This window comes from Oncorhynchus nerka, linkage group LG1 (genome assembly GCF_034236695.1).
Source record: "Oncorhynchus nerka isolate Pitt River linkage group LG1, Oner_Uvic_2.0, whole genome shotgun sequence".
NCBI classification, from domain to species: domain Eukaryota; kingdom Metazoa; phylum Chordata; class Actinopteri; order Salmoniformes; family Salmonidae; genus Oncorhynchus; species Oncorhynchus nerka.
Genome location: NC_088396.1, coordinates 47038989 through 47060078, shown reverse-complemented (window position 1 = coordinate 47060078; position 21090 = coordinate 47038989). Strand labels below are relative to the sequence as shown.

Genomic DNA, 21090 nt, shown 5'->3' with positions numbered 1-21090 from the left:
TTTATTTTTTTAAGTATTTATTTTAAGACTGTCATAGGACTGTAAATAATGTGTTACCAAAATATATGAGTTACTGTAAATGGATAGCACTTTTACACCTACTGTACTGTACATACTGTACTGTACTGTAGTTTAAAGGTTATGGTAGGTCAAAAACATGATGTGTCCAGAAATCGTTTGAATGTTATGTCATTATTGATTAACAGCATTTTAATGAGTGTCTTAAAATTAAAGAGACGTTCAAGAGAAATAGCAACTCATATACACTTTAATGTCAAAGACTAAATCTATTCAAGTGTATACAAAGTGCTTCATGTTGATGCTCTATTGTAATGTGTGCTCTCACATGTTGTATTTTTCAAATTAATAATATATTTAATTTCTTGCATAAAAAAAAGCTAAGGGCTGGAGAAATGTAACCACTCCCAAATTCATAGAGAGCTATGGATGACTGATATTTAATGATAACAACATTATAGTTTTTTACCATGTTTTGAGGCTGGGTTCTGATGGGGTAATAACAGCTGAACTAAGCACATGAGGCACTCAGAAGTTATTTTCTTCAAGACGTATCATTCATTTATAAGTCCAAAAATGGATGGAGCAACTGCAGATTGCTCCTTTAACTTCTGCCACGAGAATGTCAGACAAAAAATATCAGCTTATCTCTTGTGAACTAACAAAAGGCTATGATTTCCATTCGACTCTGAATGGAAATTAATTCCCTTATAAATAGGTGGACAGCAGGATCCAGTCCAATATCCAGTGATTTCTCCCTGGGCCATTGTGATTTGTGACACAATGGGCCAGCCAGTCACGTAGCACATTCTTTCTCTCCTTTTAACTGGAGTGGCGATGAGTCTTCCTCTGTTCAAGATCTGCATTTTCCCTATCATCCCTTACACATAGGCATTCTTATCAAAGTGCTGTGCTCTGGAGGAGCTGCTGTATTTGGGTGGAGGCCGTTGGCTCATGGGCTGTGCATGCCCTCTAGGGTGGGAAGAGACATGGGAGGTGGAGGCAGGTCCTCCGTAGGCATAGCCTGTGCGACTGGAGCTGTGAGAGAGAAAGAGAGAGAGAGAGAGAGAGAGAAAGAGTGAAAGACAAAGAGAGAGAGACTTAGTGAAGTAAGCTGATCATGTAATTTACCAAATGTCAATTACATGTATGCACATCATCATTGATGTGTGACTCACCTTCTAGTGGAACTATCTACTACGGAGAAGCAGAATATCCCCCCTCCCAGAACACACAGGATAGACCCTGCCCAACCAATGAACAAGGCAACTCCCAGTTCATACCTGGAAAACAGGAGACTGGTTAATGAACAGCAACATTAATTCATCCAGGATCATGTGAGTCACTCCAATGTATGTCTGGTCCTATACGTCAAATGGGTTACTCACTTCTGAGCAACAAACATGGGGTCAAAAAACTCAGATGTTATTCTGTGTGCGTACAGGGAGCAGGCGGACAACGAGCAGAGACCTGCAGAGAGGAAAATAACGTTCAGTTCTGCATACTACGCCATTATTGTACATCAACGGCTGTGACATGTCAAGTTACCGCTGAGTATGAAATTGACCCCGGCGAAGCAAGCCATTCTGGCTTTGCTTTGGTCTGATCCCCCAATCTTGGTGCACTTCATTCCGACCAGGGCAAAGACGGCACCAAAGAAGCCCAGGCAGACAGCAGCGATCATCAGACCCCTGCAGGCCTGAATATAACCTGGAAGAAAGAGCACATACCATGTGAGATATATGTTACACACCTTTAGACCTGGCCGGCCCGCTCATTAGCCAGCTAGGCATCCGCCTATGGTGGCAGATTGAAGAGGGCTGCATTTTCTGATCTAAACTGACCAAGAAGCACCTGCAACAACACATTAAACCTCACATAATTCTGCCCCAAACAATTACAATGTCTCTCTCAACCAGTGGCATATGAGCTTTTTAAGTGAGCGCTGATTCGGTGAGCGAGTTCATTAGAACGTGCGTTGAAGATGTCGTTCCCATAGCAACGATTAAAACATTCCCAAACCAGAAACCGTGGATTGATGGCAGCATTCACGTGAAACTGAAAGCCCGAACCACTGCTTTTAATCAGGGCAAGGTGACCGGAAGCATGACCGAATACAAACAGTGTAACTATTCCCTCCGCAAGGCAATCAAACAAGCTAAGCGTCAGTATAGAGACAAAGTAGAATCTCAATTCAACGGCTCAGACACAAGAGGTATGTGGCAGGGTCTACAGTCAATCACGGATTACAAAAAGAAAACCAGCCCAGTCACGGACCAGGATGTCTTGCTCCCAGGCAGACTAAATAACTTTTTTTGCCCGCTTTGAGGACAATACAGTGCCACTGACATGGCCCGCAACTAAAACATGCGGACTCGCCTTCACTGCAGCCGACGTGAGGAAAACATTTAAACGTGTCAACCCTCGCAAGGCTGCAGGCCCAGACGGCATCCCCAGCCGCGCCCTCAGAGCATGCGCAGACCAGCTGGCTGGTGTGTTTACGGACATATTCAATCAATCCCTATCCCAGTCTGTTGTTCCCATATGCTTCAAGAGGGCCACCATTGTTCCTGTTCCCAAGAAAGCTAAGGTAACTGAGCTAAACGACTTCCGTCATCATGAAGTGCTTTGAGAGACTAGTCAAGGACCATATCACCTCCACCCTACCTGACACCCTAGACCCACTCCAATTTGCTTACCGCCCAAATAGGTCCAGAGACGATGCAATCTCAACAACACTGCACACTGCCCTAACCCATCTGGACAAGAGGAATACCTATGTGAGAATGCTGTTCATCGACTACAGCTCGGCATTTAACACCATAGTGCCCTCCAAGCTCGTCATTAAGCTCGAGACCCTGGGTCTCGACCCCGCCCTGTGCAACTGGGTACTGGACTTCCTGACGGGCCGCACCCAGGTGGTGAGGGTAGGCAACAACATTTCCACCCCGCTGATCCTCAACACTGGGGCCCCACAAGGGTGCGTTCTGAGCCCTCTCCTGTACTCCCTGTTCACCCACGACTGCGTGGCCACGCACGCCTTCAACTCAATCATCAAGTTTGCGGACGACACAACAGTGGTAGGCTTGATTACCAACAACGACGAGACGGCCTACAGGGAGGAGGTGAGGGCCCTCGGAGTGTGGTGTCAGGAAAATAACCTCACACTCAACGTCAACAAAGCTAAGGAGATGATTGTGGACTTCAGGAAACAGCAGAGGGAACACCCCCCTATCCACATTGATGGGACAGTAGTGGCAGTAGTGACAGTAGTAGTAAGTTTTAAGTTCCTCGGCGTACACATCACAGACAAACTGTATTGGTCCACCCACACAGACAGCATCGTGAAGAAGGCGCAGCAGCGCCTCTTCAACCTCAGGAGGATGAAGAAATTCGGCTTGTCACCAAAAACACTCACAAACTTTTACAGATGCACAATCGAGAGCATCCTGGCGGGCTGTATCACCGCCTGGTACGGCAACTGCTCCGCCCACAACCGTAAGGCTCTCCAGAGGGTAGTGAGGTCTGCACAACGCATCACCGGGGGCAAACTACCTGCCCTCCAGGACACCTACACCACCCGATGTCACAGGAAGGCCATAAAGATCATCAAGGACAACAACCACCCGAGCCACTGCCTGTTCAACCCCCTTTCATCCAGAAGGCGAGGTCAGTACAGGTGCATCAAAGCTGGGACCGAGAGACTGAAAAACAGCTTCTATCTCAAGGCCATCAGGCTGTTAAACAGCCACCACTAACATTGAGTGGCTGCTGCCAACACACTGACTCAACTCCAGCCACTTTAACAATGGGAATTGGTGGGAAATGATGTATAAAAAATATATCACTAGCCACTTTAAACAATGCTACCTAATATAATGTTTACATACCCTGCATTATTTATCTCATATGTATATGTATATACTGTACTCTATATCATCTACTGCATCTTTATGTAATACATGTATCAATAGCCACTTTAACTATGCCACTTTGTTTACATACTCATCTCATATGTATATACTGCACTCAATACCATCTACTGTATCTTGCCTATGCCGCTCTGTACCATCACTCACTCATATATCTTTATGTACATATTCTTATCCCCTTATACTTGTGTCTATAAGGTAGTAGTTTTGGAATTGTTAGCTAGATTTCTTCTTGGTTATTAGTGCATTGTCGGAACTAGAAGCACAAGCATTTCGCTACACTCGCATTAACATCTGCTAACCATGTGTATGTGACAAATACATTTTGATTTGATTTGATTTGATTCCGCCCTGTGATAAAGCAGTGCCCTCCTTGTTGAAGGCAGAACGCCTCTCCAGGGTGCTGTTGAAGAGACCATCCCAAAAAAGTATCTAACATAAATCATGTACTGTAGCAGATATAGCATGTGGTAGAAATAGTATATGGCCTTTTCTGTAACCTACAGGCTGGAGATAAAATGTATGACATTGTAATGAGACAGAAACGTTTTTACATCGTGCAGGTTTCTCCGATCAAATAGCCTGATCTAAATGGTGCCCAATCAAATAAAACATGTGCTCACATGTTAAAACAAACATATCCTAATAACAGGACAGGTCAGAGTAAAATTGACAATACGGAATGGACAATCAGGCTACAATACTTCTGCATTTCCAACTGTGCAAACGCATTGCAAATGGGTTCAGGATAACTCCTCCTGATTAAGTTGGGTAGCTGATATTCAGAGCTTCAATAGCACAGGACCAATAAAGCCAATGCAACAAACTGTTTTACAAACGATGGGCCTACCACATGGATGGGTATTTCTAAAATTCCATTGCGAGCCGACATGGTAGGCTACACCCCAGTAAGCATGGATAGACGCTGAGTTCTTTTATACGATTTATTTTTGGTCCTTTCCAAACCTTCAGTCTTTTTTGTGGAGACGTCAGTGTTTAGTTCAGATTTTGTCCGGTCTGGACCAGCCTTGATTTGGCCCAAACATACATGTCTATAAAATGTATTTTCAACTTTCATTCAGAACCCAAAAATGAACATGATTTCAACGTCGGAAAATGTGTATTTTCAAAGTCTGGAAAAACAAGTATTTTAGACATCTTTTCAAGTTAATTTTGCTTACTGGAATATTCTAGTAGAGGAGGCAATTGTTGGTCTCGCCTAGGGTGGCAGAATGGCCAGGACCTGCGCTGCCTTTAGGCAATGCTTCTTGATTTTATGTAGACCTATAGTCAGCAAAGTCTATGGTTCTAAGCATTAGCTAAATGTCCCCCAGCCATTTCCTCCAATGCCCTCCACATCTCGTTCCACTCACAAACCATACAGGATCACAAGACCTTAATTGGCTTGGCTAACTGTGCAAGCAACTAATTGGTTCAGTATGAGAAAACAATCATTTGTTATGCTAAGGTTCTCAAAGTCTTGGCATTGGAGCTGCCTTTGAGACGTGATTTACAGGCACATATTAGCTTGGTGGTTAACCCCTGAAACTAGCCAACCATGGAAAATCAGCCCCAGGCTCCCAGTAAATCTAATTTATAGCCTCCCATGATGTTAGGCTAAACATTGACATCTCTGAAGGTAGATGAGTTGTCCCTGGGAGAACACTTGCATTGTGACTTCCCCACAAATCTATTAGCACTGTCAAGCTCCGAGCACTATATCTTTCCAAGTAATGAGAAATTGAAACGGTGGCGCAGTTACAGTGAGGTGGCGGATCCACTGACCCTCATCTGAGACCGACGATGAAACACTGCTAGTCTGCAGACTCTTTTGTTAACGTCTATGAAATCTAATACAATCCATGTAACACGTTTGTACAGCTAGTCCCATGCCTACTGAATGCATTCAGATGTCATTGCTTGATCTACTGGATCAAAAAGTATATATTTACACAATGAGGGCGTTAGAATCACAATCATTTTCTGTTTTGGTTTAAGGCGAAACTGAATCGGGTTGGCTCAGAATGTTGACAGCGTGTAAGCTATATTTATTCTCCAATGTTTATTGAACACATAAGTCAATTTGCACAATGAGCATGTCACGCTGGCTTCAATGATTCGGGAGACAAGCGTGCATAATGAAAGTTCCTGAGGGATCAGTGACAGTACCAACCCCCCGCCGAAGTTGTGGCAGCGTCGGACGGACTAAATCAAATCAAATCAAATTTTATTTGTCACATACACATGGTTAGCAGATGTTAATGCGAGTGTAGCGAAATGCTGAATATCAGGACTAGTAGTAGTGGTGTCGGACGGACCATTCCCGCTGTCTCCCTTAATGGTCCATTATTCTGTCAAGCTGGTATCAATGATTCGGGAGACAGGCGTGTGTAATGAAAGTCCCAGAGGGATCCGTGAAAGAGCACTTGTTGTCTCTTAACCCTCCTCTTGTGTTCCGATCGAATTGGACCAATTTACAAGGTTTCTCTCTGAAAAATGTAGTTAATTTAATCTGATTGTCATAAGGTTCCATGACTTTGTCCACAGAGGGCATCTGAACACACAAAATACATTTTGATGATTTTCATAAAATTTGGGTTGTTTTATTTAACTTTTGTACACCCGTGGTGTTCCCGATCAAAAATGACCGGTCATTAGAAATGAATGGGTGAGACTACAATTAGTGTATCAAATTGAGTTCAGGCACATGCCCATTCATCAGATGGACACACTTCCTCTCCCAGACCCCCACATGCATGTGTGTTTGAGCACACACACACCTGCCTCCCCTTCTTGGCTTCCATGGCAACCCCACGGGAATCTTTCACCCATGGGAACCACACCTGTTGGCATTCTCACAAACAATCGCAACAATGTTTCAATAATATATAGACATTTTCTCGCAGCTCTGGTATATAAAGCTTTTTTGAGGCCTTGCTCACAATTCATTCTGTGGCAGCACAATGACCAAATGATATACTGTATGTGAGGCTCTTCATCATATCTTTGATCATGACACTGGTGAGGAGGAGAGAGGTCAGGAAACTGACAGTGAAGATGCATTAGAGGAGGAAGTGTTAGAAGTTGAAGACAACACAGAATATGATCCAGACCAAGAGACAACCGATGTGGAACCATCCATTGATGAGGAAGAGGGCCCTGCTGAGGGTGTTGTTACATTCCAGTGATGAGGAAGAGCGCCCTGCTGAGATTGTTGTTACGTTCTGGTCAAAGAACGGGAATTTGTCGTGGTCTTCATCCCCATCTGAGAGGAGAGGTTGGCTGTCGGCTGAAAATGTTATCAGGGTGTCCCCAGGGCAACGAGATACGCCATATCCCGGGTTGATGACATAACATCCTGCTTCCAACTGTGCTCTGTGCTAACAGAGTCAATCAAAGTTATAGTGATAAACATGACCAACTTGGAGGGGAGACGCAGTCACAAAGACAACTGGAAGGAGGTAGATCAGACACACATCCAAGCATATGTGGGTTTCTTGATTTTGACTGGTGTGTTTTATTTATTTTACTTCTATTTAACTAGGCAAGTCCGTTAAGAACATTTTCTTATTTTCAATGACAGCCTAGGAACAGGTAGAATGACAGATTTGTACCTTGTCAGCTCTGGGGTTTGAACTTGCAACCTTCCAGTTACTAGTCCAACGCTCTAACCACTAGGCTACCCTGCCACCCCAGGTCATGTGTGTACAGATCCAGAACTAATCTGCCACCAGTTTATGGGATACATAGTCTGGTCGGGCATTTTTTCATGCCACTGTGTCACTCCAGACATTTCACGTGTTGTCCCGGGGGGGTTATCTTCAACAACCGTGATACAAAACCAGACCGCTGACAACAAGACAAGCTGGCAGCAATCAGAGAGGTTTGGCCCAGTTGGTGGAGCACTTGCTACTCATCTATAACCCAAGCCCAGACATCACAGTGGATGACCGTCTGGTCTCTTTTAGTGGCGGCTGCCCATTCTAACAGTACATGCCAAGCAAACCTTCTAAATATGGAATAAAGATATGGGAAGCATGTTATTCCAGGACACGTTACGCCTGAAATATGCAGGTTTACACCAGGAAACCTGCTGACGGTGTTCCCGAAGGGAACCAGGGGAAGCGGGTGGTCCTGGAAATGACTGCAGGTCTCCAGGGGAACAACATGACGTGACAATTTCTTCACCTCATATGGTCTTTGTCAGGAGCTGCTCCAAAAAAAATATCATAGTGGGGACGGTCAGAAGGAACAAGCCTGAGTGGCCTCCTGCCTTACTCACTACCAAGGACAGGGATCGTTTTTCCTCATTGCCTTCACCGATACACACACTCTTGTGTCCTAGTGCCCGAATGTGCTCCTGATGACAACTTTGCACAGGGATGCCGCTGTGAGTACCAGGGAGGACGGAAAGCCCAACGCTGTCCTGGATTACAACAGGAATAAAGGGGCAGTTGACAACCTTGATTGGTACTTTTTATCTCATGTACTTTTTGTTCTATTACCAGATTAGTTTTATCTGCACCATAAAAATAAGACATGTTGTTGTTTTGGTGAAATGCTCATTGAATTTGTGAACAATATGGAGTCAGTTCTATTCATGTGAATATGTAAATATGTTTTAGATGTGATAAATTAAAACACCACGTTGATGTAATTTTTCAAGTTACATGCAAGACACGTTATTTTATTTACTGATTGCACGTTGGCCCATGGTGGTGTTCTTCAACATCCTAGATGTGTCGGCCTACAAGGCGTTTGTGGTGTGGATGGAGGTGAATCCACCTGGAAGAAGGGATTCTTCAAGAGGAGACTATCCCTAGAAGTGTTGGAGAAAGCCATGGTGGCACCCCTCATTCAAAGGTGCCAACACCTTCCTCCAACACCATCTTCAGCTGAAGCGATATACAAGGGCCAGAAGCAGAAGATACAGAAGGAAGAGGTGAGATCTGTGTGCACCAAGAGATGTCAAAATGAGCATTATGTTCCATAAATGTAGTACATATATTTTTAAAGGCACATGCAACAACCCCCACGTATCGCACAACATGTGCATGAGAACACATCAAATGGAACCACCGTTGATTGACAGATTGTGAAGATTTTGTTGTTTTTGTTATTGTTAGTAATACTGTTATTGTTACTGTTGTCCTTTAATGTGTTCAGACATTCATTTTGTAATATGGTAAAGTTTTCATGTGTAGTTTTGTGCCTATGTCCTTTCTTTACAAATAAAATCGTACTGGTCTGGTTTGACCAGGAACACAACATATGTTATTTTGTTCCACTATTTAAACATATTAAATAGTTTCAAAACAAATGTCCTTGTTAAACTTTGACACAAAGTAGTCTGTGATAAATAGCACAATATGTTTCATCTGAGTATTTGTTATAGTCCCCAAAAAGTTTTTTTTACTCAAAAACTAGTTGTATGAGCTCAGATCAATGAGGCCTACAGGCAATAAATAGCAAATATAAGTTCAAAACTTGTAATGTTCACAAGAACCTAAATTGAGGACCAGGGTTGTCCCTGCACATTTGTAGGACAGTAGGCCAGGAGACCAATAGGCCAGTAAGCCAGTAGACCAATAGACCAGTAGACCAATAGGCCAGTAGACCAATAGACCAGTAGACCAATATTTCAGTAGACCAGTAGGCCAATAGACCAGTAGACCTATAGGACAGTTGACCAATAGACCAGTAGACCAGTAGGCAGTGGTGGAAAAAGTACCTAATTGTCAAACTTGAGTAAATGTAAAGATACCTTAAAACCTCTTGAAACTAGGGGGCACTATTTTCATTTTGGAAAAATAACGTTCCCAAAGTAAACAGGCTATTTTGTGAGGACAAGATGCTAGAATATATATAATTGACAGCTTAGGATAGAAAACACTCTAAAGTTTCCAAAACTGTAAAAATATTGTCTGTGACTATAACAGAACTGATATTGCAGGCGAAAGCCTGAGAAAAATCCAATCAGGAAGGGACTCTTATTTAGAAGGCTCTGCGTTCCTATGCGTCCCTATTGAGCAGTGAATGAGATATCAACCAGATTCCTTTTTCTATGGCTTCCCTAATGTGTCTAGTGTCAAAATACATAGTTTCAGGCTTTTATTTTGAAAAATGAGCCTGAACGTCAACATTGCGTTAGTGGTCAGCTGGAGGCTCTCAGAGTGTTTTGTGCGTAAAAGATAAATGCGGCCATTGTTTCTCTCTTTCCTACTAAGAAGCCACCTGTCCCTGTTGATATATTATCGATTAGATATTTGAAAAACACCTTGAGGATTGATTATAATTTTTTTTGCCATGTTTCTGTCGATATTATGTATCTAAATTGGAATTTTTTTCGGCGTTGTCGTGACCGCAGTTTCCGGTGGATTTCTCAACCAAACGTGAAGTACAAACGGAGGTGTTTCAGCTATAAAAATAATCTTTATGGGACAAAATGAACATTTGCTGTCTAACTGGGAGTCTCGTGAGTGAAAACATCCGAAGCTCATCAAAGGTAAACAATTTAAATTGATTGCTTTTCTGATTTTCGTGACCAAGCTGCCTGCTGCTAGCTAGGCATAATGCTATGCTAGGCTATCGATAAACTTACACAAATGCTTGTCTTGCTTTGGCTGTAAAGCATAATTTCAAAATCTGAGATGACAGGGTGATTAACAAAAGGCTAATCTGTGTTTCAATATATTTCACTTGTGATTTCATGAATATGAATATTTTCTAGTAATATTTTTTGTCCGTTGCGTTATGCTAATTAGTGTCAGTTGATGACAATTCTCCCGGATCCGGGAGAGGGAGTTCCAAGAGATTTTAATAGAAAATGACTCAAGTAAAAGGGAGTCACCCAGTAAAATACTACTTGAGTAAAAGTCTAAAAGTATTTGCTGTTAAATATACTTAAGTATTGAACGTAAATGTATTTGCTTAAATGTACTTAAATACAAATATAAATCATTTCAAATTCCTTACATTAAACAAAGCAGACCGTCACATTTTCTTTTCTTGTTATTTACGGATCGCCAGGGGCACACACCAACTCTAAAATATGATTTACAAAAGAAACATTTGTGTTTAGTGACTCTGCCAGATCAGGGGCAGTAGGGATGACCAGGGATGTTCTCTTGATAAGTGTGTGAATTAGAACATTTTCCTGTCCAGCTTAGCATTAGCATTAAAATGAACGAGTACTTTAGGGTGTCATGGAAAATATATTACAGTAAAAAGTACATAATCTCCTTTAGGAATGTAGTGAAGTAAAAAGTTGTCAAAAATATTAATAGCAAAGTACAGATACCCAAAAAAACAACTTAAGTAATACTAAAGTATTTTTACTTAAGTACTTTACACCACTGCCAATAGACCAGTAGGCCAGTAGGACATTGTTGCTAAACAGAAACTATAACACACAATGACAAAAAAGTTACTTTGAGCAGACCGTCCAGTGCCAGCATAGATGGAAAGTCCTTGCAGTTGGAGACTCCTGTTGAATCAGTGACACATGCCTTCCACAGGTTGGACCAGTAGGTAGCTGTGGTGATGACTGTGCCATCCAGAGAGGACACCTTCCAGTAATCCGTGGGTATGGTTGAGGAGATCAGGACCCAGCCAGATGTGGTCAGAATAAAGGCCAAAATCTCTGTCACCATGTCACTCATCGTGTACAGTACACCAGAGCTTACTACTGAAGTTGGTGAGAAATGCAGAGGTCACGGAAAAGTAGCGATGTGACTGACGGTCCACTGGCCAATGAAGCTTGTTGAAGACAATCTCAGGCATGGGCTCTGGAGCAGTAACTCGGGTTAAATGGCCATGGTGGGATTGATGGTTAATATGTTCTGGAATGTTTCCTATTCATCAAGGAGGGGTTTAGCCCTAATTGTCAATGACTGACCAATGGTATCTAGCTTCCTCCACCCCCTCACTTCACACACATCACTGACTGACTTCATATATGATGCCTCACATAACAAGAGGATAAATATACGTGATTCAGAAGATTTCGAACTGATATGACGTAGCACAACCAGCCTGCACATCTCAAAGGGGATCATCACATTTAGCATGGGGGACATGATACAGACACTTTCGACTCTGTTGTCGTAACAACCTGCTCATAGGGGAGTTATTAAGTATTAAATAACAAGAAAATGTGACCGAAGGTTAAAAGTAGAATAATACTGATCACTCATTAACCTGCACCATGGACTGATGCTTCAGAGAGAGAGAGAAAGAGACATAGAGAGAGATGTCATTCAATGACATGGTAGTTAAAAATGAAGTATCATCACATCTGATTTGACAAACAATGGGAAGGAACTAGTTAACAAAACAGGAAGGAACTAGTTACACATAACAGGAACGTACTAGTTAACAAAACAGGAAGGAACTAGTTAACATAACAGGAACGTACTAGTTAACAAAACAGGAAGGAACTAGTTATACATAACAGGAACGTACTAGTTAACAAAACAGGAAGGAACTAGTTACACATAACAGGAACGTACTAGTTAACAAAACAGGAAGGAACTAGTTAACATAACAGGAAAGAACTATTTAACATAACATGAAGGAACTAGTTAACAAAACAAGAAGGAACTAGTTAACAAAACAGGAAGGAACTAGTTAACATAACAGGAAATAACTATTTAACATAACATGAAGGAACTAGTTAACAAAACAGGAAGTAACTAGTTAACATAACAGGAAATAACTATTTAACATAACATGAAGGAACTAGTTAACATAACAGGAAGGACTAGTTAACAAAACAGGAAGGAACTAGTTAACATAACAGGAAGTAACTACTTCACATAACAGGAAGGAACTAGTTACCAAAACAGGAAGGACTAGTTAACAAAACAGGAAGGAACTAGTTACACATAACAGGAACGTACTAGTTAACAAAACAGGAAGTAACTACTTCACATAACAGGAAGGAACTAGTTACCAAAACAGGAAATAACTAGTTCATATAACAGGAAGGAACTAGTTAACAAAACAAGCAAACAAATGGCTATACATAGTCATAGATCCTATAGTACATAGGGATACAGAAGGAATACTTTCTTCCTAACTATTTTTTACAGTTACGTCAGTGGCCCATCTAGTGGTAAACTATTGTACATGCGCACAGTTTCAAACACCACCACATGAGGGGGTTTTGAGAGATCAACGTGCCCTTGACATGCACAGAATGCAGCCCAAAAAAGGCAGTATCAAAAAGCGCTACATTTCTTAAGTCAACGTTTCCAAAGTAATGATCCAGAAACTTGGCATATGATGATTGCCTGTGTCACTGGGAATGTATCCTTTATAGCCTCTGTACTTTGGGACAACAGAGAGATATCATGGTGTCAGTTCCCTTTTCAATGTCCTCAGAAGAGATTGAACGCAGCTGAATAATATATCTCAGCAATGTTATAACTACAATTACTAGTTCTTCTCAACCAAGCCTATAATGGCCACTGCATTTGGCAGAGCTATGTCTCTATTTTTACATGTTGTCCTGTACACTGGCACGTGCCTCATACAGGAGCCACTGTGATTCAGTACGTGTACCGCCTGCTCTCTCAGTCTTTCCTGAGGATTACACATTGGCCATGGCAAAATGCTGTGTCATCACCTGGAACACAAATATGTAAGAACATGAATTGTTCTTATAGATTTGATTTAAAATTCCACAATGTGATCAAATCCACTAGTGGTAAACTATATTTAACAAATATAACAAACTGTAACAACTGTCAAAATACTTTCTGTCAACGAAGAACAACATGCTCCAAATGGAATGATCTGATACCCTCCAAAATATTTTCCACAAGATAATGCATTTTTATCTGACAATTTGCATTCACAAAATCAGTGGCATTAAAACATACGCGTGAATAAAGGATATTTAAGAACATATGGACAAGGACTATTGGATATAAATGTAAATGTAAATATACGAATGTTGCAGTTTTGTGTTACAAAATGTTGCTGTTTCATTTAGTTTCTTCTTTTTGTAGTGCACATCACCTGTAGGTGCAGTTTATTAGTGCAGTTTATTAATTAATAATAAAATGCATATTATGCACGTATCATATGGTTGTCAGTCAATTCAATTTAATGTACTTAACAACTTTTGCACAGTATGATCATACTGATAAGACAGGAGCATGAAACAGAGTAAAGAAAGAATACTCATTCTGTGGACCAGGATGTTTTTCATTCTGTGAACCAAGATGTTTTTCATTCTGTGAACCAAGATGTTTTTCATTCTGTGAACCAAGATGTTTTTCATTCTGTGAACCAAGATGTTTTTCATTCTGTGAACCAAGATGTTTTTCATTCTGTGAACTAGGATGTTTTTCATTTAGTCAACCTGCATAAAATAATGCCACAGGTCGGTCCCTTGTTGGTTGTCACCTTACATGATCTCTGTGTGATGTGGATGGAGGGACCCTCCTCACCCTACCTTCCAGTTTGAAGATAGTGTGGTGTGGTCTGCAGTGCAGGGCTCCAATGGCGTTTCCAGCACAGTTATTCCACAGTCCCTGGAGGACCCATGTGGCCGTGATGACAGAGGAGGCTCTGCTGGTGGTCCTCCATTCGTTGGACAACGTGGCGCAGAAGGTGGCACCAAGCCCAACCAGGCCGCCCAGGAAAGCCAAGATCTGGATGCCTGACATTTTGGAAAAGGGTGAATTTAAAGGGTTTTTTCAAAGTCTTTCAGCAGATTAAAAAATGAGAAGAAATTAAATGCCCACGCGAGCAAATTACACAAGGGACATGTGTTCATCAGAGATGATTTACACTGAGGACATCTAGTCTCGCACCATTTACTGAGCAGAGGGATGGACAGAGTGAACGAGTAAATGAAGTCAACTGACAGTTAGTTATTCAGGCAGCATTTGAAGAGGTTTTCCTTTTTTGTATCTTTTGTGCTCACCAGATTTGGTCTAGTGTCATATTAACATTAAAGAAATAAAGGACTAATCAGTAAGCCATAAGACAATCAGCAATGTGACAAAGTTCAGTTACTAGTTCAACTATTCCTGTTTACAGAGTTGGCCAACTTACGATAAAAATATATATATTTTTTTACCTTAGAGAAACTTTGGATGTGCTATAAACTCAATATTGTACAATGTACATGTGTGACACAAGGATCCCCCCCAAAAAAAATGTGTTCTGGAACAGGAAACAGGAAGCTGTAGACACGTACCGCAGCAGTTGTCCCAAAGAGTAATCTCCTTTTTTGTGTATTGACATCTGAACTTGACCTTATCTCAATGTATTTGACCTTTAACCTATACTCATCTTACCTAGAGTGCTTCACCCCAATACTATCGAATGCAGTGAGAATGTTTGCAGTGATACTTTATTTGACCCTGCTGGTCATGTGTGAAAGTTTGAACATCTTGGCCATGTTCTGTTATAATCTCCACCCGGCACAGACAGAAGATGACTGGCCACCCCTCAGAGCCTGGTTCCTCTCTAGGTTTCTTCCTAGGTTCCTGCCTTTCTAGGGAGTTTTTCCTAGCCACCGGGCTTCTAAAACTGCATTGTTTGCAGTTTGGGCTTTTAGGTTGAGCTTCTGTATAGCACTTTGTGACATTGGCTCATGCAAAAAGGGCTTTATAAATAAATGTGATTGATTGATACTTTATTTGCCACTATGTGTACAGTATTGAGGCTACAACTAGCTAGGAGGGGAAGCTGGTTAGAGCGGGGGACAGGGTTAGGAGATCTGCTAATCCACCTGTTAATTGTTAAGTTCAAGCCTGTGGAAAATAAAGCTGCGTTCATACCTTAACACCTTGACTTATTCCACATGTTGTTGTGTTACAGCCTGAATTCTAAATGGATTAAATATGTTTTACCCATCTACACACAATAACCTATAATGACAAAGTGAAAACACGTATTTAGACATTTTTGCAAATGCATTTAAAATGAAATACATTTATCTAATTTAAATAAGTATTCACACCCCTGAGACAATACATGTTAGAATTACATTTGGCAGTGATTACAGCTGTGTGTCTTTCTGGTTAAGTCTCTGAGAGCTTTACACACCTGGATTGAACAATATTTTCACAGTACTCTTTTTTATTTTTTTATTCTTCAAGCTCTGTCAAGTTAGTTGTTGATCACAGCCATGTTCAAGTCTTGCCATGGCGTTTCAAGCTGATTTAATTCAAAATTGTAATTAGGCCACTCAGGAACATTCAATGTTATCTTGGTAAGCAACTCCAGCGTATATTTGGCCTTGGTGAATTTGTCTCCCAGTGTCTGTTGGAAAGCAAACTGAACCAGGTTTACCTCTAGGATTTTGCCTGTGCTTAGCTCTATTCCGTTTATTTTTATCCTAAAGATCTCCCTAGTCCTTACCGATGACAAGCATACCCATAACATGATGTATCCACCACCATGCTTGAAATTATGAAGAGTGTACTCAGTTATGTGTTGTTTTGGATTTGCCCCAAACATAATGTGTTGTATTCAGGACATAAAGTTAATTTTTTGCAGTTTTACTTTAGTGCCTTGTTTCAAACAGGATGCATGTTTTGGAATATTTATAGTCTGTACAGGCTTCCTTCTTTTCCCTCTGTCAATTACAATGTTGTTGATCCATCCTCAGTTTTCTCAACTCTATAACTGTTTAAGTCACCATTGGCATGGTGAAATCCCTGAGCGGTTTCCTTCCTCTCCGGCAACTAAGTTACGAAGGACACCTACCGGTATCTTTGTAGTGACGGGTGTATTGATACACATCCAAAGTGTAATTAATAACTTCACCAAGGGATATTCAATGCTGTTGTTTTTTCCACAAATAGTTTTTCTACCAGTAATTGGAAAACTTCCCTGCTCTTTGAGGTTGAATCTGTGTTTCAAATTCATTTCTTGACTGAGGGACCTAATTGTATGTGGGGTACAGAGATGTTAAAAACTATTATAACACTATTAAAATCATATTAAACACTATTATTGCACACAGAGAGTCCATGCAACTTATTATGTGACTTTTACTCCTGATTTCTTTTTTTTAGGATTGCCATATTAAAGAGTTTGTAAAAACTTGTCAAAAATTCTAAAAACATCATTCCACTATGACATTATGGGGTATTATGTGTCGGCCATTTTGAATTCAAGCTGTAGCGTAACAAAATGTATAAAAAGTCAAGGGGTGTGAAAACTTGTGGACCACCCAGAGGTGGGTGACAGTGTACTGTAGACACCATCCCCCACACATGTCCTGTCTGATCCCCTGGGTGAGCACACAGCTTCCTGTTCTGTCTTGTTTGTCAGAATAATTAAAGAGGATTATATCTCAGCGGTAGCTTCCTGTAATGGCACCCTTTCTCTTTATTTCTTTACTTCTGATCAAGGCCCATAGAGCTCTGGTCAAAAGTATTGCACTAAATAGGAAATACCTCTGGTCAAAAGTAGTGCACTAAATAGGAAATACCTCTGGTCAAAAGTATTGCACTAAATAGGAAATACCTCTGGTCAAAAGTATTGCACTAAATAGGAAATACCTCTGGTCAAAAGTATTGCACTAAATAGGAAATCCCTCTGGTCAAAAGTATTGCACTAAATAGGAAATACCTCTGGTCAAAAGTAGTGCACTAAATGGTGAAAATGGTGCCATTTGGAACAGAGACGGTCTGTATCAAACCAATGAGAGCTGTTAAATTAGTTGAACACGGTGTTCTTTACAAGGTAAAACCTTTTGTCTGCTGCTTCCTCTTTGCTCCCACTGGAGGGCAGTATATATTCTCAGTTTGTCTACCTTCACACTCAGCCTACATATAAAGAGTAACTCAATGATATGCATGACTATGTGGGTGTATTTTAGCCCGTTAGCAGGTGCTAACATCCTGGTTCTCCTGGCCCCGGTTTTTCTCAATCTCCTGTCAATGGCTCTGCAATTTCATGTGACACTAGAACATATTCAGGCTATTTTACTGTTCTTTTTTAAATTGGGGTAGCTATATATTTAGCATTTTCAAAAATAGTCTAAAGTAAGAGAATAATTATTATAACTACTATAATGTGAAAGTGATTTTCATATGTATTTTCTAGATCAAATATATATCAAATATATATTCTCAAGGGCTGGTGGCTGGCTTACTGGTGAGAAATGTTTTGAATCAGTGAAAACCTATGTTCAGTTGCTGAACAAAATAATATTGACTTTCTGAACATTATAACATGTTTGCTTACAAATGAATGAAATAATTGGTCTGAAGTCGGAACCTTGTGAGAAGTCATGATTCGTTTTCTTAAATACAACAGATCAATGTTGTTCCTTTACGTTGATGATGTGTTGTCATTCAGGTTGACCCTGTATCCCGGATCAGGAACATATTGCTTTGTTCTCTACCTCCAGCTTCCTGCTTTCTATTGATGGAATTGGTGTTTATTTGTCCTTGTGGGTTTGATTCCTTTGTGCCGGGCAGAGCCTCTGAACAGGAGCGCCTCAATGTGACAGAGCCCATCCTCAATGACAGCAGTGCCACTCTGCAGCTGGACCTTGACCTTTCCTTGGGTGTTTACGCAGGTGAGTCACAGTGAACGCAGCTCCCTTTGTCTGCCATTGAGACTCTGCACAACCCAGCCATTCACTGAGCACATCCCCGGGCTTTGGCTGGAGCCCAAGGCCTTCAAGGCCCAGTGTCTATACTCTGTGTTTACAGGGCCTCAGCTGCTAGAAAAGATAGGAGTGCTTTTCTTGTCTTCTAATGTTGGATTGCTCTCAGGTCTGATGTGATTGTCTTCCCATGACTACTCACCTCTTCAGTTTCCCACTCAACCTGTGTTCACAGTCCATAGTCAACTATTGGCAGCTCAACCTTTGAGAATAAAAAGTGAATCACTGAGGGAGAGATTGATGTGGAATCCAGCCCCATTTTTTGTTTTCAGGCCCAACAATGGTACAGTGAAGTCTACAGCTGACCTACCTGGAGCAGGAAGATGGAAAAGTATTACTGCACTCTCCTGGTGTGGTTATTTCACCTTTTTTTGTTGGTATGTAGGCTTGACAGGTGCCACCATCATATTTGCCTTCCTGCATAGACTTGTGTTCTTCAAGAACCTGGTGAGCTCAGTCCAGCCTCCACAACTGCATGTTGACCGCGATCCTCTACACCTCTATTTGCTTTTTTGACTTCAATCCAATTGGTAAGGGGCCAGGTCATGTCAATAATATACTTTCTTCACGGACACAGTATGACCACAAACCACATCTGTTGTAACCACAAATCACATCTGTTATGACCACAAACCACATCTGTTGTAACCACAAACCACATCTGTTGTAACCACAAACCAGATCTGTTACGACCACAAACCACATCTGTTGTAACCATAAACCAGATCTGTTATGACCACAAACCACATCTGTTGTAACCATAAACCAGATCTGTTACGACCACAAACCACATCTGTTGTAACCATAAACCAGATCTGTTATTACCACAAACCAGATCTGTTATGACCACAAACCACATCTGCTATAACCACAAACCACATCTGTTGTAACCACAAACCACGTCTGTTATAACCACAAACCAGATCTGTTACGACCACAAACCACATCTGTTGTAACCACAAACCAGATCTGTTATGACCACCAACCAGATCTGTTACGACCACAAACCACATCTGTTGTAACCAGAAAATGTTAATGTTTCAAGGCCAGATAGCATCATTACTTTTTTAGTTTAACATTTACGTGTGCTTACATTTTGGAGTCCTCATCGTAAATTACTATTCTGTCCACTAGAGTGCAGACTATTCCTGGGACATGCCAGCTTCTGCCTTGGCAGCAGCATACCACCCTGCAGTCAACTGCTGGCTTGCCTCTGAAGCCTAGCAGAGTAGGTCCTGTATGGGAGACCAGATGCTGCTGGAAGTGGTTTTGGGGGCCAGTAGGAGGCTCTCTTTCTTTTGATCTAAGCAGACCCAATGCCCAAGGGTAGTGATTGGGGACATTGCCCTTATTTGGGTGCTGTCTTTCAGATGGCAATTTAAACAGGGGTCCTGACTCTCTGTGGTCACTAAAGATCCCATGGCACTTATTGTAAGGGGTGTTAACCCCGGTGTCCTGGCTATATTACCAATCTGGCCCTCATACCATCATGGCCACCTAATCATCCCCAGCTTCCAATTGGCTCATTCATCTCCCCTCTTCTCTCCTGTAAAAAAAATAGTGGCATCATGGCTGGAATGTTATTCAGATTTAAAAAATATAATTTCATAATTAATAAACATTAATTATTTCAACAAACCCGCCAGAAATCCGGTGTTTCAATTTCAAATGGTTTTGTTATATTTCATTCTTCTGTGATGTATAAAGTATGATCCTGGGATGCAAACTCAAAACATAACACATTTTAACTCCATATCTGACATGGTACAGGTGTCTGTATCTGACATGGTACAGGTGTCTTCTTTTTTTAAGCCCATAACCATGTGTGTGAGGTGGATGCTTTTGTTTCAAAGTAGATGTGTTTAAGATTACCCAGAAACGCTCTGCGCGACCTTGATTTAGCCCAGTTCAGAAAAGGTCATAGAGTTATGTGCTACTAGTTTGATGGGTATTGTTTGGGGTTTTGGTACAGCACTACATCGCAGAGTCCATTTAGTTTAAGTTAAAAGAAGCTTCATATAAACTGAAATAAAATATGTTTATAAACATATAAACATCAATCGTCGGTGAGTGTCAGAGCTCCAAGTCAATAACATGTGAAATGAATCTACTGTATATTTAGGTGTAACGTCTTTTAGAAATGAGTGAGAAGAGGGTTATCTATGAACCGTGAGCCTGAACAAAAAAAGCAAACAATGGTATTGAATGAATATTGTTAGCTCTAGATCTTGGAGTAGTGTGGTATTTGAACGACAGAGCTGACCAAACACAGGTTGATTTGCCTTGTGAACTATATCAGAAGTCTTTGATTATTTCACTAGCTTTGTAGACTGTATCTGTTTTGAACAGAGCGGAGTGGGCAGATGGACATGACCTTAAAACTGAACAAACAGACAAAGATGACCTGCTCTAAAGGAGACTTCCCTTGTGTTTTTATTACAAGGCTGCTTCACAATACACCACCATATTAAGGTGATTTAAACAACTGACTTCTAT

The 21090-nt window shown here is 41.1% G+C and overlaps 1 protein-coding gene across 4 annotated transcripts; it reads right to left on the bottom strand.

The window, feature by feature from the left end:
• On the bottom strand, window positions 1-14805 carry LOC115130493 (claudin-10-like). 4 transcript variants are annotated; one of them, XM_029661702.2, is made up of 5 exons: window positions 14413-14805; window positions 1567-1728; window positions 1407-1488; window positions 1197-1301; window positions 1-1056 (listed from the first exon to the last, which is right to left on the bottom strand). In XM_029661702.2, the coding sequence occupies exons 1-5, from the start codon at window positions 14624-14626 to the stop codon at window positions 900-902; spliced, it is 720 nt and encodes a 239-aa protein (XP_029517562.1). In that variant the 5' UTR covers window positions 14627-14805; the 3' UTR covers window positions 1-899. The 4 variants fall into 4 exon arrangements, with proteins under 4 accessions (XP_029517562.1, XP_029517553.1, XP_064875356.1 ...); XM_029661693.2 differs by lacking the exon at window positions 14413-14805 and adding an exon at window positions 11392-11788; XM_065019284.1 differs by lacking the exon at window positions 14413-14805 and adding an exon at window positions 11381-11467.
• Window positions 14806-21090: the final 6285 nt, after the last annotated feature.